Genomic DNA, 24,044 nt, shown 5'->3' with positions numbered 1-24,044 from the left:
GGTGGCTGATCCATCCTCTTCAATAATTCTTCTAATTCCTGAGCAGGGTTGGGTTCCCCTCTTACTTCATTTCCCAATCTGCCTACCAACCAATCTGGCGTGGGGATGGAATGGCTGTACTCCCCTGCATGCTCCCGCTCTTAAGATTCCTCTTCCATTTCGCCAGGGATCATCTCTATGAAATTATCCTAGCGAACTTCTTCCAGGCGCGGGGAAACCTCTTGCCTCCGACTTCTTGGCTGATGACGGCCCTGTGAAGCATTGATGCTGAGTATATCGGGTGCTGGAACGTTTCCTGGAAGTGAGCTACGGGATGTGGGAACATTTCTACTTCTTGTACGCTCGCGGACCTGACTGGTGAATGTTCCCTTCCCGTCCTTGCTCTCTTTTGTGGAGGCTCCTCCTGCTAGGCTTCCTGTTGAACCTCATGCGGGATTTCTTGTTGGGCATCCTTCGTCTTTGTTATCCTTGGCCTCTTTGGGGCACTTTTTCCTTTGTCTATCCGGGCCTCTCTTCCTACCTGACCCTGCGAAGAGTCTTCAGTTGCCTCGCTATGAGAATCCAGATTCCCCATCAGCTGGTATGTCAGAGGGACATGGTTTTCAACCAACTTTCTTGTCTGCCTGTCAATCCAGTCCTTAGTGAATTTTAGCATTGGCCTAGCCAAAGTGTTCAAATCATCTACCTCAGGCTCCGACCAATCTGGCAACAGGATAGGTTGATCTTTTATCCTCTCGAATTCGGGTTGCATCAAATCTGAGTCTTCCTTCACCTGATCTGGCACCTCATGGATCTCACTTATTCTGATGGTGTCGAGGGGCAATCTGGAGTGCATTCTTCTCCGGACTTCAAAGTCATCCTCGGCACTGGCCCAGTAATCCTCCAAGTGAAATCTGTGTATGAATTTGACACCGGCAACCTTCCTGATTTGGCTGTAAGGATCATATTGGGCCCTGGAAGTGTAAAATGGTAGTCGATAGAATGCCAACTCGCTTGCTGCACTTTCAGCGGCCTCCAATCCTGGGCATATCTCCATGAAATCTCCCAAAACAATTGGGAATTCAATAGATTGCTTCTTCTTCTTCTTCTGCAGCTGATCGTAGGCAGTCAATTGCCTCATGAGCTCGAGCAGTACAAGCTTATCTGACGGATATCGAGGCAATTTGTAAGATTGGAAGGAGAAACCCTGTGTCCTGATGTAGGTGAACTTGGGGAACTGCAGGAATGCGGCACCATACTTATGGACCAAAGCACTTGCTTGCGTGGACAACCTCATGTGCAACTTATTTTGCATAAGTCGTGTCAGGTACATGGTGAAGGTGTCATTCGCCAACTTGTAGGAATTCACATTGTGGAGATGTAGCTGAGGATAACATTCATGCACCTTTAGCTGAGCTAGCCCGCAGCCCATGATTCCTCTTGCTGGCAGCCCATCGAATCCGCCCCTTCGTGCCAGCATATAGAATAGGTAGGAACTCATGAAGAAGGACTGAGACCTTTTCTCCTGCAGGTTCTTCAATTGTTCGTGCAAGTAGTGGCTGATCAATCTAGCCCAGTCAATCAATGTATTAGAATTCATGATCTCGCCAATGTAGAAGAACATCCAAGGCTCGAAGTTCACCATGTGCGAGCATCCCATTACTCTGCTCAGCATTTTTATCATGTCTACATATTCCTGCTTGAACTCGAAGATTGTGAGAGTTTTGGGCATCTTGGACACATGTACTCTAGGTTTCAGCAGCCATTGCTTGTTGATCAAATCAGCACACCTGGTGGGGCCTGCTTCATAGACTGCTTGGGCTCCGTTGCTGGTCCTATATGTCATGGAGTAATGTGAAGGGATTTCGAAGGCTTCACCAATCGCCTCTGGAGTCAATGTTGCCAGTAACTTGCCATCTGGCATTGAGATCGTCTTCCGCTCCAGATTGTAACGTGCTACACATTCCAAGACTAGATCTGGGCATTGAATGGCGGGAGGAAAGCCAACTGCTGCAACTATTCCGCTTCTCACAATCTTGACAGCTGTTAGAGATGGATTGTGTCCTGCAGTTCCGAACATTCTTATCTTGAATGCAGCCCAGTTGAACGTGCCAAAGTTGGTATCACTGATCTCCTCCCATCTTGAATTCAACCGAGAATGGGGGAGAAACCCTTTGTCACTGCTTTGATCATTGCTTGCCTGGAGATAGTAGCTGTCCTACTAGGTTCCGCCATCCTGGGAATATTTCAAAATGATGAAATAGAGACTAAACATAAAAAACTTTTCACTTCTTCACTCTTCCTTTCCCGAATCTCGCACGTGAAAAATGAAATGTTTTTTCCAACTTATATACAATTCCCAAGAGGTACCAAATAAGTAACTGCATTTGTGGTGCGTCATACTTTCCTTAATTATTATGACATGCAAGGCAGTTTCCCATGCATGTGAGTTCGAATTTAGAACCTTCCTTAAATGCTCCCAGTCATGCGTCATGCTTTGGAAGATTCCTCCTGCCAACTCGTTGATTCCATACTTTCCGATTTTGGAGGGAGATTGCAGGATCTTTCTCAGGATTTGCTCAATTCCACTCTGGCTTGTCATCTCGTGTCGTTGAAGGAACTTTCCCGGCTTTTCTCCATATCGCTATTTTTTAGGGATCTTCCTAAATTTTAGGAGTCAGGTTCATTGGATGGGGAATTTCGTCCTGATTTGGAATCTATAAAAATTTCCATATTTGGCCAGGATTTGATGTCTAAAAATAGCATAATTGAAAATTTGCCAGAGGGGAATTTCTGTTTCTTATTCTTCCTTGACTCCTCAGAATCCGTGCCTTAGGCAAAATTTCAAATTTTCTGTTTGGGTGAAATTTTACCATGCCAAGGATTCATGAATTTTCCACTTGTGAATGCCTTTATGATTTCAGCGCCCCAGGCCTAACCTGGGCACATTTTCACTCTGTCCATGGAGAGGCGGAAAATTGTACTTGTGAATGCATTCTTGATTTCAGCGCCCTAGGCCTGACCTGGGCGCATTTTCACCCTGTCCATGGAGAGGTGGAATTTTGCAGTTGTGAATGCATTCTTGGTTTTAGTGCCCCAGGCCTGACCTGGGCGCATTTTTGCTCTGTCCATGGAGAGGCAGAAAATTGCACTTGTGAATGCCTCCTTGGTTTCAGCGCCCCAGGCCTAACCTGGGCGCATTTTCACTTTGTCCATGGAGAGGCAGAAAATTGTGCCTGTGAATGCTTTCTTGGTTTTAGCACCCCAGGCCTGACCTAGGCGCATTTTTGCTCTGTCCATGGAGAGGCGGAAAATTGCACTTGTGAATGCCTCCTTGGTTTTAGCGCCCCAGGCCTGACCTGGGCGCATTTTCACTCTGTCCATGGAGAGGCAGAAAATTGTGCCTGTGAATTCTTTCTTGGTTTTAGCGCCCCAGGCCTGACCTGGGCACATTTTTGCTCTGTCCATGTAGAGGCGGAAAATTGCACTTGTGAATGCCTCCTTGGTTTCAACGCCCCAGACCTGACTTGGGCAAATTTTTGCCCTGTCCATGGAGAGGCGGAATTTCCTGCTTGTGAATGACTTCCAAACTAAGAATATTTTGACCTTCCACTTTAGGGATGATTCTTCAGATTTAGCCATTTTAGACCCCTGCCTGTCTGCTTTCAACTTTCCAGATTTAGAAGTGATTGTGCATGTTGACTCTTTGTTGCCTGCTAGCCTGATCCTGCCACAAATAGACTTTCCCGAAATAGAAACTTTCCAAAATGTCCGAGTTAGAGCCCAAGACAGGGCACAAGATGACTTACTAAAAATAGTAAGTTTGATTTTTGGCAAAATGGCGACATTCTGGGACTCGAAAAAATCCCTAAAAAATAGGGACTTTCTAAAAATAGAAAGTTACTCCGTTTGGGCTCAAATTTTGCCGAGAGGTCCCCTGAAGGGTCTTGACTCCAGTCGTATGCTTAGTTTTTCCAAAACCCTAACAGGAACCCCTAAAATCTAGGACAGAAGGCAAAACCCTAGAAAAAGGACAGCACAAGCCCTAGACCTCACAGAATTTGCTTGACAAAGAAGCAGATTAACCCCAACTGACTCCCAAACACCCGTAACGCGGAGAGATTGAAGAGATTGCCACTAACACACACAAAACGAAAGCCAAACGACCAAAAGGGCCTAAAAGCAAAGGGGGTCCCCATCTGGGATGGGGTGATGTGTGATTAGGTCACAACAGGTCCCCACACCCCTCTCTTTGTCACCAACCACTCAATAAGACCACTCACTTGGTCTTTCAAACCAATTCTTCACTTCACTGTCTTATACTGTCTGATACATGAGGATATCAGACTGTCCTTATGCCCAAACACGTGCTATCTTCAATTTGGAGCCCTGCACACTACGAAATATGATACATGGCATGAATACAGGTCTTCCCATTTGTTTGGGTGAATTTTTATGCACAGGAGACCAAATTACACATTATTTATTCCTCTCGTTAAACCTTAGGCGGGGTTTTGACAACTTACAAAAATGAGTGTAACTTTATCAAAACGCAATGGATTCAAGTGAAACCAAAGGCACAATGAAGAGGATTCACTGCTATATCACATCCAATAGACTTCCAGTGACAACAAGAAAGATTTCTCAATGAATGGAAGGAAAATTCAGACTGCAACATTCTAAAATGCATAGAAACTCCACTTTTATTGAGCATAATCTTCCAAAATTCCAAAAGTCAACCCTTGGATGGCGTGCAACAAGCCTATTTATGCCCCATCCAAGTGGTTTTCAACCTCCAACCGCCAAAAACCAACTTACAACCATATTTTCTAAAAGTTGTTACAAGAATGCAAAAAAGTGGTGGCAAGTTGGGAGAAGTTTTTCTCCAAGTGCGAAGAAGAAATTTTCTTGTCGGAATTTAAGATGGAAAATGTGCCAAGTGTCTCCGTCGGAGAATTGGAAGCAGTTATTGCTCAATTCATTGCATTTGCCATCAATGAGCGAGATAGTGGTCATCCAATTCTGTACGAGAATCTTTTGACCATGTGAGGGAGTCGCACATTCAACACTAGAATATTTGACCAAGTGGCATGCCAGTCATCATATTTAATAAAATAGTGGAAAATCTATTGCATGTGGCCGATTTAAGAAGTGATGGTGCATTTATTGCACAATGAGCAATTTATTGCATGATGGAGCATTTATTTCACATTGGACAAACTTGAAAGATAGTGGTGCATTTAATGCATAGTGGACACCATTTTTAGTAGAAAAGAATTAATTGATAATGGGCATGATGGGTTATTAATGTTTATTCCCACCTTGTTGCATCATGTGTGTGGAATCTTTTGGGTCAAACCCTAATTAGAGTTTGCATGTAATCAAGGTTGGAGGCGTATGTAAGGGGGTGGCCCCTTCATTTGTAAGGAGGAGAGATTGTCTAAGATTGTTGCGATAAGCTATTGAAGTAATAAGATGTGATGCATTGTTCTCTGATGGTGTACACTTGTCTTATTTCATAGCTTGCACGGTTTCACTTTCCTCGTTTAGTATAGATTTATTTCATGTATTTAGATGAATGAGGTTGATTGCAGTGTGTTAAGGAGAAGATCGCTTCCTCATACCTTTTGTTGATAGCTGATTGTTATTAACAGTGCAAGGTTGGATTGAGCTCTTTTTGTGCATTTCATCCAAATTATTGAATGGATATTCTTCTCTGATGGTATTCATTGATGATTTGAAATCATTCGAACACAACACTTAAAGATTGCACCCACTTCATGTAGTTGCGTCAACGTGGTGAAGTGAAGTGTGGTTGATCCTATCCTAGACATTGCTATATACTGATTTCCTAGATTTAGAGTAGCTTTCCTTAAACCCTTCCTCATTTACTTTCAGCATTATTTCAATCAAAAGTTCCCAAAAAATTGAGCCATGCATTGCCAAATCATTCGAGAATATCCTTGAAGTTATTAATTTGCCTAAATCTTCTTTATGTGTGCGTAAGACCCCTTGGATTACCAACATTTCACATCAAGCCAATTGAGTTCACATCCATTGCATGATTGGAACCTTGGAGTCAATTGTTTGTACTTGTCACAATCTTAGCATACAATTGAATTTTGATCAAGAGAGGATAAAGTGACTGTTGGAAACCTTTATTCTGTGTTGGGTGTGGTCACAAAACGCACGTCAACACCCTGCCTTCTCCCCAAATCTGAAACCTGATTCTTAGGACCATGGCAGCACCTTGTCCTCTCAATCAGGATCCAAATTTGGTTCTCACAACGGTCACATCAAGTGAGTAGGAAATTAGATCCCGTGTTGACCTACTCCGGAAACTCAAATAATTTTCAAGTAGTCAAGCATAAAAGGAGGTCTATCGCTCTCATTTGAGGACCTAAGCTAAGAACTTCTATGAGCCTCATTCAAGATTTCAAATTCGATTCAAGTGAGCAAGTAATCAGACATTCATCAAGGATTGGAGAAGAAGTAAAGTCAAGTTCAAGCATTCAAGATGGCATCCATGATCAACCTTCTATGAAGACATTCTACAAGACATCTTAAAAACCTTGCATGAGGATTTAAGCAAGCTTCATCAAGGTATACATTTCAATTACAAGCATTTTGTTTCAGATCTAGCCTTTCCCTCAAAAGGAAAGTATCTTGCTGCGATTTCCATTACAATTATCATTTCAATTTCAAGGTTAATTCATAAATCGGGGTTTGACCCAAGGCAAACCCCCATCCACAACCTTTTTCCTCCCTTTTGTGTGCAGGGAATCGACTTAGGAGTTGTACTCAAATATTTCGATAGAGTTGACGACGACGAACGGGTTTAGATTTTGATGGAGTGAAAATCGGAGGACTAGAGCAAATCTCTGCTACTTGGTCCCAAAAAATAAGCCCGAACTTTTAGGAACAGGTTCTGATTCTCTTCTTCTTCCTAGATCCTTGTCTGTGGCTTTGTTAGTTACCTGTAGCAATCTATTTTTATTGTTTCATCTCAATTATCCCTTGTCTTGCTCTCATTTCATAATTTACATCCAAATTTCAACAAAAAGAGGGTGGCAAACAAAACCAGTGAATCTAATTAAATTTCAACCCTTTCCCTATTTGGATTGTGGCTAGATCTATTGGATTCACCCCTCTTTCAATGTATTGGTCTTGTAGGCAACATTAGTGGTTTTACTATCTTAATAGTTGAAACCCTAATTTTTCCACACCAATACACTCGCATAAGTTTTCTTGAAATGAATCTTAGTTATAATAGAAGTCGACACAACATTATAGTGAGAATAAGAGTTAACGTATTGGGCACCTAAAATGTTTATGGAACCTGAAAACTACTTAGATGTAATAATTTAGACTCATTGGCATGGATCGAATTGAAAACAAATATTAGAACTTGTTGAATAAGAAGCAATAACCATAAAGAATGCAATAATTGTTATCCAATGAGTTATATATGCAGTGATAAGCATATGGAGAGACAATGACTACAAAGGAAGCGATTATGTTATGACAGTGACAAAAATTATTAAAGAAAAGGAGGCATTTAGAAAAGGATTCAATTGATTAAAGGCAGTGACTGTATTTGTTTGACCAGCAGACATCAATGGAAATTAAAGAATCAAATGATGCAATTTGATATAATCAATTCAACATATTAGTCAATGCCTTAGCAACAATACACAACAATGTCAAAGAGTCAACTTCATAGGAAGAACGAATTTATCAAGATATAAATTTATTATAAAAGAAACGATTTCTATGAGTAGTGAATAAAAGGACTCCTTAGGTAGTGGCTATGTAAAGAAATATACATATGAGTTAAGGAAATCTATGATTTCATTTCTATGAGTAGTGAATAAAAAGACTCCTTAGGCAGTGGCTACGTAAAGAGATATACATATGAGTTATGGAAAGCTAAGATTTCTATGAGTAGTGCTTATCGAGCCCTCACAAAAAGACAATTAAGAATCGCTACCCCGTACACAGGATTGATGAGCTGATAGATGAGCATGGATTGGCGGTATCCCTCTTTTGATTTTATGCTTTTAAATGACTTTACCTTCATTTTGGTCATGCCCACCTTATGCGGATGCATATGGCATTTCATTGAGTAGGAATTGAAATTTTGTGGATTGTCAATTTATGTAAGAACAATTTAACAATCCCATGTTTTATATTTTTGAAAAATGGCACTTTATATTGGAACTACAACCAAAAATCCTCAAAAACATTGTCTGATTGAAAAATGGTATTATCCATTCTCTTAGCTTCAAAAAAATATTCTTTGAATTTAGAGATTTGAATTTGAATTTGGGTAGGGTCAAGCTCCCACCCTCACTATTTTAGAATTTGCAAGTTTACGTATGTTGTTTAAATATAAAAATTTGTATTCTACATTTGTTTTTAATTTTTATTTTGTGAGAATACAACTCTATTATGGAAACAAGACGAGCAATCATTTTGGTATATGTTTTCCATGTTTGGACCTCAATTTTTGTGCTATGCATTATTTTTTGTGTATTTGGTTATGTTCCATGCATTGATGTGTTATAAGTTAGTATATTTATGATTGGTGTTTTCTTCCCAATCTCATATGCGAATGTGTTCTTGTATGATGTGTTGATATCCCATGTGTATGCATCGATGGTGTGGGTAGAACCCTTATGTGTACTTTCTTGGTATTCTAAGTCATGTCCCCTTTTTTCCAAATTAAGATGATTAATAATATCATTTAAGTTGGGTCCAAAAATCTCTAATTTTAAGGGCAACTTAATAATAATATTATAATTAAGATAAAAGGTGTTTTAAACACCGGTTTTAAAATAAGTGTAATCTCTTTATATAGAGATTGGAGAAGAAACCACTCAAATGGATAAACATTACATGACTCACAAAAAAGCGAACAAAAAAAATTGAAATAAACACTTGCCACTGGGGTGGCTTTATGACAACTGTAAACCTTATCTTTTAATAATTTAATATCATTCTAAAATGGGGGGTAACACTTTGATAGCAGCTGTGTGAAATGTTCCCATACTCTAACCATTCTGGGGCCTTCTACTCTCTTGCCTTTAGCATCTAAACCTAAGAAGACACCTGACCTTGCTACCATCCAAATTACATAAGAGGTCATAAAGAACCTTTTGGTAGTTGTCACCTTACAAAGCTGTTCATTTATATTGTCTAAAATCAGCTGAGCTGAGTCAAAGAAGTATTCACCCTTCAAAATGGTGTCAATATAATAATACATCCAGGGATAGTCATTCTTGGAGTCTTCTTTACCAAATGCTTTGCTGAGAATTGTTACCAGATCTGCCACTACATCCATGAAATCTGATACCTTGTCAGGGACCTTAGCTGCAGACTTACTTTCTTCTTTGAGCCATACCTTATTCAGATGTTCCTTGTTCTTGTCCACATTCCTTAGGTATTCCTCTAGAGCTTCATTTTCATCAGTTTGAAGGATAGTGTCATATTGTGGGATCTCAAAGGTTCGCGCTACCATATTTGGAGAAAGATCCATTATCACATTGCTTTTGTCATCCGTGCACTGTCTAGTAGCCTGGTTGTAGTGTTGGGCAATGGTCATTATTAGATTAGGACTCTGTAATGCTTGAGGAAAGGTGGCAGCATGTTCCAACCCTAACCTCTCTATCTTCTTATACTTATTGGTGGTTTTAGGGTGGAATACTGCTGTCTAAATGGCTTCTATGTCAATATGAACTATCTCAATGTTTGCAATCCATTGGGCTTCACTTTCAAACTTTGAAAGAGTCACCACTCCCTAGTATAAGTACTTCATTGTGACTGGTGCTTTCTCTAGTTTGAGCTTGGCCTTGATCTTCTTCCTTCTAGTTCCCACAATTTCACCTTCTTCCTAAGCCATTTGGTGTGCCTACAAGGTCAAGAAATAGAATCACTAACACCAAATTGACATTTGAAATATTTCCTTTAATCAAATTTTACATTTCAGAGGAGTTTTGATTCTTTGGGTTTTGGGGAATCAAGAACTCCGGGGTTTGGGTTTCAGGAGGATGGTGATTTTCAAGATTTTGTCCATTTATCCACCTGGGGCTGGATGTCCCCTTTTTGTTGACATCAGATATTCAATGGGATTAGCCTATTACTGACCTTCGTAGGCTAATACGATTGAATAGAGGGTCCTTTGAGGGATGCAACTTCTCCAGTGATTAGAATTTTGTAGGTTTGGCTTTCATTCGGCTTCATTTGGACTCTGTATGCATTACTTACAATTTATAGTAAGTCAGAGATGTTAGAGATGGACCCCTACTATTTTTCGTAAAGGGGTATGGTCATATGCAGCTTCATCATGTCAGCGCCCAGTTCAGACTGCGTTCAAAAAGGATGAGTAATTATGGAGATATTAATGTTTATTTGGTCAAAATAAACATTAATGATTTAAAAGGATCATATTATAAAGTTATAATGTAACTTTATTTCATAACTTATTTGAGGGTCAAATCATCATTAAAGGGGGGGGCCAAATTAAATGATTAATTATTGGGTGCCAACTCCAAAGTATTTAATGAAGTTTTTAAAGTGCACATGTTATATCTATTTAATTTTATTAAATGCAATTTAATGGCTTCATGAGAAATCGAACTCTCTTGGAAAAGTATATAAGGCTTTTGGAAAAAGGGAGAAGGGAGAATTATGTGATTGATTAGCATTTTGACATTGTTTATTCCTTGGGATTGGCGATCTGCTACAAGGGTTTCTGCAACTTGAGGAATGAAAACTCTTCAAGGTGATCAGCATTTGAGGTGTTGAAATAAACACTGAGATCTGCTAATTGGATGGCTTATGTCTGAGTCATCATTGGTGCATAATTGGTGAGAGCTTCATGAATTTGTGTGCCATTCAAGGGCAATTACAGTCATTTATTATCTGCAGACCTGGATGTGTGAATTTGCAGCTATTGACAACAGATTTCAAGTTTTCTAATCTGCTGCTACAGTGCCATGAACAGTGCGCGTGAATAGTGCGCTACAGTTCCATGAACAGTGCGCTACAGTAGTTCAAATTCTATAGAAGGGAATTTAGAAAGGTGAACAGCTATATATATTTGACAAGGGCTTTGCATATGAGGAGAATCAAACCAATTTATCAAGGCAGCTATTGAAATTCCAGGTTTTCTATCTATGGTCATTGTATTAAAAAATCATTACTTCATTGCATCATTTGCTATTATATATCATGAAATACTTGGAGGTTGCATATGTTTAATGGAGATATAAGTTGCATATTCCACATTCATGGTAACATTCAACATTGATCAGCCACTTAGCTTTCATGCCAACTGTTTGTTTAAATGCCTAATGTCTGTAGGTATACATTGGGATGCATGACAAGTGTTTGTCTTAATGTCAACTAGCAGTACTAGTTAATTTCAGTCATTACATGTGTGTGTAAAGGTCTAAAACAGCTAGCATATCATTTCTATAACAACTTTGCATTGTTAGAAGCTTTCCTTAACTTCATTTGCAGCCTACAAACCCAAAGAAGACAAATAAAAAATTCACCACAGCGGCTTCAAACATTGTATGCCAAGTGTTTGACAATATTCCTTGGGGTTCAAATAAGCGAAGCAGGGTCAGATTAGCCAAGGGATACTACAAGATCATAGAATGAATAGTCTATCGCTCAAGTTATGGGGTCTAGGGACCAAATCTTTGCGAGTTCCAAGCTTTGAAAGTCTCAAGTCTTTTGATCTCCTTGATGTTTGAAGTCCCGAAGGAGAATGTTCTTCACTACATATGAATACCTTTGGAATTAGGTCTTCATCTGTTTGGAGACTCATTGAGTTTTAGCCTTTAGCATCCTTCAGATCCTGAAATCCCAAAGAAAATACTCCAAGTCTTTACTAATTACGGGTTTTGGGAATTCATAAAGAAGATAGGATTAAGTTCTTACAAAGTCGCGGGTCTGAAGTCCTGATGAAGGTGTTTCCTTTTGGTGGTTGTTGGCTTTGGGGTTTCGAGCTCTTAGAGCACAAAAGGCTCTTGACTTTTGAGTTTCATTGAGGGCCTAAGTCCTACTATAGAAGTATTTATGCGAGACCTTCGAGTTTTGGGTCTTCAAACGTTTAGGAACTAAAAGGCCATAAGTCTTTTTGTCACCTCGGGGTCCAAAATCTTGAAGTGAGTGTTTTACATAATGTAGTCTTCGGACTTCAAGGATTCAGGAATTCGAGGGTTGTTTTTCTTTATCGTTTATTGACTTCTTCGAGGTTCAAAGTCGCGAAACGCATGCTTCTCAAAAAGTGACCAAGTGTGGAGGTTTGTTGAGGCTTTCAAGGGTTCAGAGAACCCAAAGTTTCAAGGTATTAACTAAAATGAAGTGATTGATTCTTCAGGAGCCCATGGTTTTGAGGTATAAGTCCCTTTTGTAACTTCTTATAATTGTAACGAGTGATTCCGAGAATCCATGATCCAAAAGGTCTCTAGCATTGACATGTAAGGTTTATTGAAACCCCCCCAAACCACGTAAGGATATTCCAACACTTAGCTAATTTTGCTTGAATCAGACTAGGGTTCTAGGCACTTGGTTAATAATCGGTAGGGTTTATAAATATGGTTTTTGACTTAGAATGGGTTGCAAACCCTAAATGTGGATTCCGCGACATGATCAAGCTAGGGTGTGGTAAAGCAATGCAGGGTTTTGAATCTTCAATTGAAGGTTTGTGATTTTAAGGATTTAACTCACATGGGTTGAGCTAAATTGAGATTTTAGGGCACAATCGGCGGACCGAGGTCCAGACTTCAAACCTCGGAAGGGGAATTCGTTTATTCCTATGCTACGAAAGCTAGAAAACCCCAAGCTAAGCAAAACAAAACAAAACAAACCGAAAACCAGAGGAAAGAAAAACAAAGAGAAGCAAGAACACAAAGCAAAATGAACAAGTAGCACAAAAGGGAAGAGCAAAGGGGAAGAAACCAACCTTTGCAAATGCAAGGCAACGGGCTAGAAGGAACTAGGAATGCAAGCACCGCGAGGATCAAATGCACAATCGAGTTGAAATCACACAACTAACCAGTCGCCAAGGATACTATTCATCTAGGGTTTGCAATGAGCACTCTGGAATGCAAGGTGGTTCCAAATGAACTGTGTTTTGAGTTTACATACTAACTTTTTGGGTATCATTAATGCGGCAACATTAAGTGGATGCACACGGTTCCTTGGAGTTCGAAGTTTTAAAGGAAAGGCCCCAAAAGGCCGGGAGCGGGGATGCGGGTGGACAAGAACTCAAGGAAAACCAGAGTTCCTACAGGCGTCAAGATCCCAAAGACCGACACACAAACAACAATAGGAATTGGGGTTCGGAGAAGAGGGAGACCTTAGAACTAAATTCTAAGGTTCCCTCGAGGTCTGAAGTCCTAGAGAACACCAAAAAACAATAAAGGAAAGGAAGAAAACTGGGGACACGGTACCCAAAGGCACCTTAGCACAAAATTCCATTTTATTAATCTTTCCTTAATTCAGATGCTCCATTCTTTCTTCCTTGATTCCCCATTTGTGATTTATTATATTCCTTGTTTCTATGATATTGTCCCAAGGAAATGATCTCCCTTTTATATCTTATTCTTGCGGGAATCACAACCTTTCATTTCATGCCTTTTGACTATTCATTGAGCTTATTAAATTTTAATTATATTATATTATATTTTTATTTTTTAATATTTTAATTTATTATTATTATTATTATTATTTATTATTTATTATTAAATCCCATTCCAAAAAGGGACATTACAATTTTGCTAAGTTACCGGGTTCATCGGTTGGGCAGCCGTATTTGGGTCCGGTTTGCACTGGGTCCATGGTACTGGTCTGGTTCGCCAACGAGTTCGTATATTTACAGTCATCTGTCAAAAAAATTGCAATCATCCATCAGGAAATTTTTAATCGTCTAAGTTAATTTTCACTGCTACAGAAGCCATCATTATATTATATAATAATGATAAAATATATAATGATGGCTACTATTTATACAGTTTGGCTATCATTATTATATAATATAGCGAATCAATTTTTTAAGTTGGCTATCATTATTATATAATATAACGGATCAATTTTTTAAGTTGGCTATCATTATTAAAATATACGATTGCACCATGGTCTTTAAATTAAATTAAATATTATATTATATAATAATAATATTGTATATTAAAATATATAATATTATTAGTTTATTATATATATTATATTATATTATATTATATAATAATAATAATATATATATTACATTGTTTTTGTACTAACAAACCCAAATCCTTTTTCAAAATTTAGTTGAACTGGCAAACCGGGTTCTTGAACCCGAACCCGATCTAGCAACTTATCAATTTTGTCCCTTGCATGCCTTGGCATTTCCTTAGCATGTGTAGGCCCATGTAGGTATGGGAAAATTGTCTTTTGGGTTTGTATAGTTTTGGCCCTTAGGGTATTCTTGTTTGGCCAATGCTCAAGTGCTTGGTCCAATCGGTTTTGTACAACATGCAAAATGATAAAGGTATGCTTTTCCATTCATTATTTTGGATTTGTATTTTAGCAAGGGTGCAAAACTGCTAGTAGAACTTGAAGTTCCAAGGGCAAGAATAGTTAAAATCCAGAACTATGGAGGCAGATTGCATATGCGCAGGTTTGCAAACTTGCTTTAGAACTTCAAACTACCACAAATTTGAAATTGTGGATATAGAGGCAGTTTGCAAACTTGCTCTAGAACTTCAAAGTACCACTAGTTTGAAATTGTGGACTTGTAGGGATCGGAGGAAATTGAGTAGTTTGTAAGTGTACAAAGTTGCTCTTAAACTCCAAGATTCTGCAATCCTCAAGTTGTAAGCTTGTGACTATTGAAGGCAACTAGTAGTTTGCCAGTGTGCTAAATTGCTCCAGGATTCTAAAATTTTGCAAGTCCAAAGTCATGGATTTGCAAGGCACTTGAAAGGATTAGAGGCAGTTGAGCAGTTTGCAGGTGTGTAAACTTTCTCCGTAACTCCAAAGTTTTGCAAGTCTGAAGTTGTAGGCTTGCAAGGATCAATGGAAATTGAGTAGTTTGTAGGTGTGCAAACTTGCTTCGAAACTCCAAAGTTCTACAAGTCCAGGATTGTGGACTTGCAAGTTCAGAGGCAAACTTGTACTCTGCAAGGGTGCTATTGGTTTCTGAAATCCAATTTGCAAGATGTTGGGGTTTCATAGATCAAAGGCAACTTTGCAGTTTGCAAGGTTGTAAAGATGCTCCAAAGCTCAGAAGTTTTGCAATTATCAAGTTGCAGACTTAAGGGGTTCAAAGGTAGGTATGCAATTTGCAGGTTGCAAAGCTATTTGCAGCCTTTGAAGTTCCACAAGCTATAGACTTGTGAGGATCAGAAGTAGGCTTGTAGTTTACAAGCAGCAAAGATGTAAGGGAACTCAAAAGTTTTGACCAAGTTGCAAATATTCTTGTAAGCTCCTCACTTTTGCTAGGACTTATGTTTTGAGCTTGTTGCAGTGATTTTGACCCATGTTTTTGTAAGTCTTCGATTTGTGTCACTGTGCTTGCTAGAGTGGTGATCGTTTGACTTGTGTCTTGTGTGATGTAACAGTGCCTTGTACAAGAAGGTGTGCAATGTGGAATGTCGATGTCATATTAGCAATGCAAAAAATTGTTTGTTCATTTTTCGTTTGTTGATGTCTTGGGGAAAAGCTTGGGGCATTACAATCACCAACAAGAGAACTACAGCAATTCTAGCAACATAACAATACCCACAAAAATCACCATGGAATGCCCATCTCAACCACCCAATAAATAGGAGAAACTATACATGAAACCATCAAATGGTAAGAAGGAAAACATGAGCTGAAACCACCCAAAATGTGGTTGTAATGTCCCCACTTTGAAATAGAATTTAATAATAATAAAATTTAAATATTAGAGATTAAATTAAATTATAAAAAGATATATATAATATAATTAATTAAAATTTAATTAAGTTAATGAATGGTCAAAAGACAGACATGGAAGGAAAAGTTGTGACTCCCTCAACAATGAGATATAAAAGGGAGAAGAGAACCTCGTTTGAGAGGGGGATAATTGGGAAATGAGAAGTGCACATCTGATTTAAATAAGAAGTGCAGACCTGATTATGAAAGGTTATGTCCCTTTCAAAGGGCAGAAATAAATTAATAATAAAGAGTTGCACTCTTTCAAAAAGATGCTAATGGTGAAACGGTGTGTCTCTTGCCAAAGGGCATGCATGATGAAGAGGTGTGACCTCTCCCTCACATTGAGAGATAAAAATGAAAGGAATCAAAGCATCCAGGAACATCACAATGGATTGGATCAGATCAGAACTGTTATTAAGTTACAGGCAGTAGCATCTTGGTTCTTGGTGTCATACTTAATTTCATATATATTCATAATACATAGAGGAAATTATAAAGTCTACCAGCAAGGAATATACATAGAAACTACCAGGAAGGAAAAGAGAGGAGGCATTGACAGAGGAGCTGCTCCATCAGACCGCACCCAGCAAATGTATGGATTCTGTATTACCCTAGTCTTACTTGGAAATATATACACAATGACACAGTCACTACAATCCGATAATGCAACTGATCATCTGGTAAATGATCATCCACAGTAAATATGGTTTAATCATGCAATTGATCATCTGATAAATGATCTGTAAATATAATTTAATACTGAAGACAGTTAATGAACATAATCAAATATAATGTCATAAGTGAGGAATACGAATGTGATGAAGATGAACTCTAAAATGCTGTTAACATAAAAATGTGATAAAATAATGGAATGAATTTAGTTTACCATAAATCTGATAATAAGTGTAATCTAAATATTATCACAGAATCTGATATAATACAAAAATCTAAGCTATCATTGATAAGTAAGGCTGTGATAAATGTGATGATACTAATAGTAAACTGATGTAACTCTACAATGGAACTTATAATCTATATGAGATCGTTTAATTAATATAACAAATCAACTGCATATTACTGCTTAATATGGGACCATCTCTTAGGTATGCCACTCCATGATGGATGCCTAATCCCTGCCACATGGAGCCAAGGGGGATGAAGCATCTGCTCTTGAGCTTAAGAGAGGAGGTGGTTGGATGAGGGGGAACGGTGATAGAACACCTCACTGTGTACGCCACTCCATGATGGATGCTTAACACCTGCCATATGGAGCCAAGAGGGATATAGTATCTGCTCTTGGGCCTAGGAGGGAGGATTTCTTGGACACCCTATCCAACCAGCCTACCCTAGTGTACTAAGAAACTGGATAATAAAGATTGGCAACTAGCTTACAATCTGATTTTATTTAACAAGCATAAAAATCTGATTTCATCTAAGATATATAATAATCTGATTCTATCTAACAAATATAATACTAATGGTAATTAATACAACAAAATTGATATCATTCAGTATAATTCGTTCGCATATGTTTTCAGTTTATAAGTATTACTTCATATTTGTTCTCTAATTTTGTCTTGCAGGAAAACAGTATACAAAGGTACTCCCCTAAAACTTAATTACCTATTTTAGATTTGAGCAAGTTTAGGTTAATTTAAAGTATAACTAATTAGGGGACATTACAGCGGTGCTCAAATCTTTGGTCAAAATCCATTGCCCAAATCCCAAAATGATCTCACAAGCTCAAAGTAGCATAATCCGCTCACCAACTCAGACTCTTCATTTTGGCCCCATTATCTTCATTAGAAAATGTCTAATCATGTGTCATAACACTCGTTATATGTTGGTCAGCAAATGTAAATCTCTTTTACAACTCTCTTATGCATCATATGTGTTTTTAGTAAACTTTTTACACTTCCAATGTGGGAAACCCAACTTCCAAAGGCCATAACTTTTGATCTAGAAAAACGATTAAACCCCCATTTTTATTAATTGTAGATCTCAAGGAGGTTCATGTTGTCAAAACCAGCTTGGTCTAGTTATGGCCAGTTTTGATATTTTTCTAGAGCCAAAAATGACTTCTATAGCCCACAAATTGCATTTTTTGTGTTCTTAACATTAGGATACAAGGTTGAGACACCTTTCCTAACGGTATCATGAATGATACAAACAACCATATTATTGCATTTATGTGGCTTACAAAGGATAGTTCAAAATGTTTAGAAAGAGGTTTCTATGAAGGCATATTAGGCAATGCTCATACAAGAAAATAAATTATATTATATTAAAGTAATTACAGCCTTGATTTATTTTGTAATTATTGCATTTGCATGGTAAAACATAATAGAAGGATCTCGGGGGCAAAATTTATTTTACATAAACTAAAGACATATTTGATAGCGGAATTTTTTTCACCTCTCCACTAAAAAACTCCAACACTACTTCATAACATTTAACTTGATCAGGAGATGGGCTAATTTGCATGATGCCTTGGTATTCTGTCATAAGTAACATGAAATCCACATCAAAAAATACAAGTTTGCATATGTAAATAACTTGATATATATGGGTTCAGCGCAAATGCAAAGTATAGACACGATAATAGAATTGGTTGAGACAAATAACATAAGAAATTAGGACTACATACCAATCAAGAGATGCTCTTATCTCAGTGTATCCCGGCATTGGCTTGATTGTGAGACCTTATCGCAGATTCCTTATTCACTGAGAAGATCTATCTGTACATTCCTCTCCCTCCATTTCTCAATCTTCTGCCTCCTCAAGCCTTTCAGTCCAGAGATTTACAAGCTTCCTGAGGGCTCAGTGTAATGCAATTGCATACTATAGGATATCGTTCCATCAAATCAAAATCACAATCTAGCTCTGCAAATAAGAAGAAACAAAATTTTGTTTTCTGAAATTGTAAACAGAGCCTGATTTCTTCTTACCACTCCAATTCTGATGTCATTCCTTGTTATAGTGTGAGCTTGTGTTTATGGCTTGTTTCCCTTACAATCACCAATAATCTCCACAAGAACACTGTCCATTCTTGAAATGATGGAAACGGTTTGCATCTCTCACAACAATTTCTCGAGCAACAATCTTTGAGATAAACTTGGTTGCAGTATGGCAGTTGATGCATACTCGGAGGTTCTTGACAACTCTAATGGTTGTTCCAGGTGGGGTGTTTATTAACCCAAAAGCAATTGCCAACTTCTCACTATGGTGACAGAGGAGAAATTCCTTCTCCTCCTCTTCCACATCACTCAACACAGGTTTCGTATCTGACAGATACCCTCCTGCCTTCATCTCCCACGACAATTTCTCCAACTCTGCATAGATCTCTTCTGATTGTGGGTGTGATCTGTCACCTACGCAAAAAGCATGCACCAATCTATGAACTTCAATCCAACTACATCCAGGTACCTTTTTCATTCCTTTATCTTTCATTATTTTCCTTAGCTTTTGAGCATCACCCCACCTGCCTGTTTCTGCATAAATGTTTGAGAGAAGAACATAAGGTGCAACATTTTGTGGATCCAACTCAAAAAGGCGTGTTGCCACAAATTCTCCTAAACTTGTATTCTTTTGTGATCTACAAGCACCAAGCAAACACATCCACACAACCACATCAGTTTTTATTGGCATTTTAATAATGAAGTTTAGAGTTTCATCAAGATAGCCAGCACGGGCAAGAAGGTCTACCATACATACATAATGATCCACTGTAGGCATAGTGGAATAAGAGTCACTCATGCAATTGAAGTATTCACAACCGTGATGCACTATACCTGCATGGCTGCATGCAAATAAAACACAAAGGAAGCTCACACGATCAGGCTTGGTTCCAGAGTGTTTCATTAGTTCAAAGAGTTTGAGGGCATCTTTAATATAGCCATTCATTGCATATCCTTCAATCATTGCATTCCATGAAACTACATCTGACTGAGACATGTTATCAAACAATTCACGTGCCTTAAAAATATTACCACATTTTGCATACATGTATATCAGAGCATTTGTAACCAGGTTCGACAAAATCCCATTTTTTATTATTCTCTGATGAAACTCCATACCCTGTTCCAAGGCTCCAATTTTAGCACAAGCAGGGAGGATGCTGGCAAAAGTTGCTTCATCTGGCATCACACTTGCCAGTTGCATTTGCTTATAAACCTCCACAGCTTTATTAACAAGACCATTTTGTACATATCCTACAACCATTGTATTCCATGAGACTATGTTTCGTTGAGGCATTTTATCAAACATTTTGTTAGCCTTCTTTATGCTGCCACATTTTGAATACATGTCTACCAGTGCAGTTACAACTACAACATCTTGGGAAAAACCACTTTCTATTATTTTTTGGTGAATTTCAGTACCCTGTTCCAAAGCTGCAAGTTTGGCACAAGCGGAGAGGATACATGCAAACGTGGATTCGTCTGGCTTTACAGACGTCAATAGCATTTGCTTAAAAATCGCCATGGCTCTTTCAGCAAACTCATTTTGTGCATAGCCAGCAATGATTGCAGTCCACGAGACCACGTTTGGTTGAGGCATTTCATGGAAAAGTCTCGAAGCCTCATCAAGAATACCACTTTGTGCATATCCTGTGATCATAGCAGTCCACGAAACCACGCTTGTATTATGCATTTTATCAAACACTTTGCGTGCCTTCTCTATAGTTTTACATTTGACATACATGTCTATTAGTGTATTCATCAAAACAACATCAGATTGAAATCCATGCCTAATGATATTTCCATGGATTTGCAAACCATGCTTTAAAGATGCTAATTTGGCACACACAGGGAGAACACCAGACAGTGTAAACCGATCAGGTTGAACAGGCAGTTGTTGCATTTGATGAAACAATGCCAATGCCTCTTGATGAATTCCATGCCTTCTGTAAGCTGCAATTATCATATTCCATGAGACTCCATCTGGTTCAGTTATTAGGTTGAAAACTTTGCGAGCATCCACAACACTTCCACACTTGTCATACATGCTGATAATTTTATTCTGTACAAATGTGTCTGTTGCAAGTGTAGGTATTCTCTCACTGATGTGAAAGTGGATTTTTTTACCCTCTGAGAGAGCTTTCTTGTCAATGCAGGTTTGCAATAGATGAAGATATGTAGAAGTATCTACATGAACGTTGTCTGTATGAAGCAGAGCGTATACTGCATCCTTCAAGCGACCTTGCGTGCAGAGAGCTCTGAGCTTGAGATTGAAATGAGCAATAGAGGACATTGTATGAATGTGGATTGGTACAAATGTAGAGGACCACCGTCATCGTTTCCGTGTGATTCCAAACCAAACCATTTGCTTATTTTGGTGAATATAAATCAAAACCAAACCAGATATCTGCTCGTGAAAACTCTTATCGTCTCATATCTTCCAGGCTGCTGTTGAAAACCCATAATGAATGAGCTCGAAAGCAAAAATGGGTTCGATTAACAATGAAGTAAAACGCTCGCTTCAAAATATTTTGGTAAATAAATGCATAAAGCAATTAATTCTGATATAAGAGTTTGGATTTAAAAATGAGTATTTGGTTGAATTTGAACTAAAATTTAAATTAATCAAAATAAAAGTGTATTTTGAAGTTAGAGAGGAGATTATTTGAATTGGGAGAGAGGATGTCATATAGAATTTAAATAGGATTGAAAATGAACAAATGAAGAGGATTTTGTTTTTATGATAGTGCATGAACTTTGATCAAATTTACATCTATAATGTTGGTCATTAATTTCATATAAATGTAATATTTACAATATGAACTTTCTTTAACTCATTCTAGAGTTTCTTTTTTGGATACCAACAACATCTTCATATTTTGTTCCATTTCCACACATCATTTAAAGGATCCAAATTTTATAATATTGACCATCCTCTTATAAATGCGTACGTATTTTTTACATCTACACATGGTTCCATCTTATTATAATACTAAGATCAATCCAAATAAAACATAGCAATAGTCCATTGGCACGACATCCAAAAGAATGCATCCTCATATTTCCTTTCTTAAAATTGAACTTGCATTTCTCATATGTTATTAATTAGTGTCCCTTCAACAACTTCATGAAAACTTGTATGGAGTAGGATGTTTAATCCTCTATGGGCCAAGTTCATCTACCTTCTTCATAAAACCAAGATAATATACGTAATTATGTTCTTCTTCCTCTTTATTGACATTATTAGCATTATGTTCATCATAATTTTGCTTTCACGCACTCTAGTTCTTTTATATCATTGAATAATGTGCTACCTCCTATACTACCTTGAGTAGCATAATCTCTTAAGTACCCATTCTATGCATAATAATATCATGTTGTATGAATGGAAACTTAAACATACACCATATTTCTCAACATGTAAAGCATGTTTTAAGGAAAAATATTTAACATTATGAGCATCCTATTCCTTAAAAGGACCCTCTTTCTCTTTGTGCTTACTATCAATCCTATGGTTGCTTAGTTGTTCTTTGAATGCTTGTATTGAATTTACCTCTTTACTAATAGATGAACTTCCTCTTTCCTCACATGGTACTTTGTTGCCTTCTAGACAACCTTTCTTTTGCCTTCAATGCATATTGATAGACTCTGTCCATGAAATTAACAATTACATACAAAACACATCTTTAGTAGAAAGATGTATTTCATTCACATGCCTTGAAACTATCTCCATGTCATCCACCACATGTCCAATATGAATGATCAATCAATTTAAATCTTCTACATGGTCATTTACACTTAGCTTATTCTACCTCAGATTGTGTAATTGCTTGAATAAGGTCATCTCATAACCCCCAAGTAGGAACTTCACCTTCAACATTGAAACAATATTGTTTTATTTTCATATCTTTTGCTTCTCTTCTCACCACCTATCCTTTTAGTTGTGATACCCCTATAGTGGTGTATTCCCCTTTAGCTTGCTACATGTAAGTTTCACCTTCATAAGGGATTTAATAGAATCATTCTTAATGTTCTTCTCAAGATTCATGATCCATTTAATTAAATATATTGGATATAAATGCCCAAAATAGTTGGAAATTTATCAATGTGTGATGGCTCTCAATAATCTATCCTCTACTTACTCCATATGTCTCATTCATGCACACTCCACATTCCTTTTCATCACATTATTATGAATCCACATCCTTGCATTAATCATTCTTCATAGCTTCCAATCTCACATAAATGTCCCCCATAATGTTCTCTAGCTCTACCACCCTTATTATGTTCCCATTTTATCTCCTTAAACAAAATTTAACAACAGGCACACTCATAATCTTTTCTACCAAGCAACCTCCACATTTGAGTACTTTGGGATTGCCTCATACAAAATTCACAATGTGGAAGGAAATTATTTCCACCATTAGGTACTTATGGCACTTTATTTTAATATCCTAGTTTATTTATATGCGGTGTAAAAAAAATACGAAGAAAATCAATCATGCATCATTGATTCTATTAATTGGTACACAAACTTTTTCAATAAAAAATGAAATTAAGCTCACATAGCATGCACTTGTCCCTAATGAATAGTGTATTAGATTGGGGTTCATCCTATAGTATGTTGGTTAATTAGCGATGTTTTTGTTGTGACTGTAGCATCCTAAATTGTACTCCCTTACAACTTGGTCCACATTTTGGCCCTCCTCTTAGTGTTCACGTCCCAAAGCTAGACTAGGACCTAATTCTACCCATACTATTCAATTCTAGACTCCTTTTCCATTTTCACCTCACATGGCTCCTTGATTTTGACCCTAAAATGAGGTAGGACTAAGGCATGGCATCATGGTCCTCATTGGGATTAGGGTGTGATGCCTTGGTCCTCTTAGATTGGATCCTAATTTGGCCCCTCTTAACGATCACAATGAGCTATCAAGATTGTGATCTCCATGTTGGCCTATGTTGGAAAATTAAGGTGTTTTTCAACAAACAAGTATATAAGGAGGTCCATACCTCTCATTTGATCATATGGGAGAATTGTAGGAGAATCATAAGGCGTCCAATCTATCCATTTTCAAGCAATCTATCATTCAAGCATTGAAGTGTTCATGATCAAGCATCTCTAGAGATCTTCAAGGTTGCATATTCTTCATT

General features: G+C 37.9%; 1 protein-coding gene across 3 annotated transcripts in view; it reads right to left on the bottom strand.

Moving 5' to 3' along the window:
* The window catches only part of LOC131076029 (pentatricopeptide repeat-containing protein At4g21065), a 37,924-nt gene extending 16,538 nt beyond the window's left edge, over positions 1 to 21,386 (bottom strand). The window contains exons 1-2 of one of the 3 annotated variants that reach the window (XM_059218186.1): positions 18,882 to 21,386; positions 18,581 to 18,774 (exon numbers count right to left, since the gene is read on the bottom strand). In XM_059218186.1, coding sequence (XP_059074169.1) covers positions 18,949 to 21,183 — 2,235 coding nt within the window. In that variant the 5' untranslated portion in view covers positions 21,184 to 21,386 and the 3' untranslated portion in view covers positions 18,581 to 18,774; positions 18,882 to 18,948. Of the gene's footprint in view, positions 1 to 18,580 lie in introns of all 3 variants that reach the window. The other 2 variants (XM_058013053.2, XM_058013052.2) reach the window with 2 other exon arrangements.
* Positions 21,387 to 24,044: the final 2,658 nt, after the last annotated feature.

The sequence above is a fragment of the Cryptomeria japonica genome, chromosome 3, assembly GCF_030272615.1.
Source record: "Cryptomeria japonica chromosome 3, Sugi_1.0, whole genome shotgun sequence".
NCBI classification, from domain to species: Eukaryota; Viridiplantae; Streptophyta; class Pinopsida; order Cupressales; family Cupressaceae; genus Cryptomeria; species Cryptomeria japonica.
Note: the sequence above shows the minus strand (reverse complement) of the source record. Positions and strands in the feature narration are given on the sequence as shown.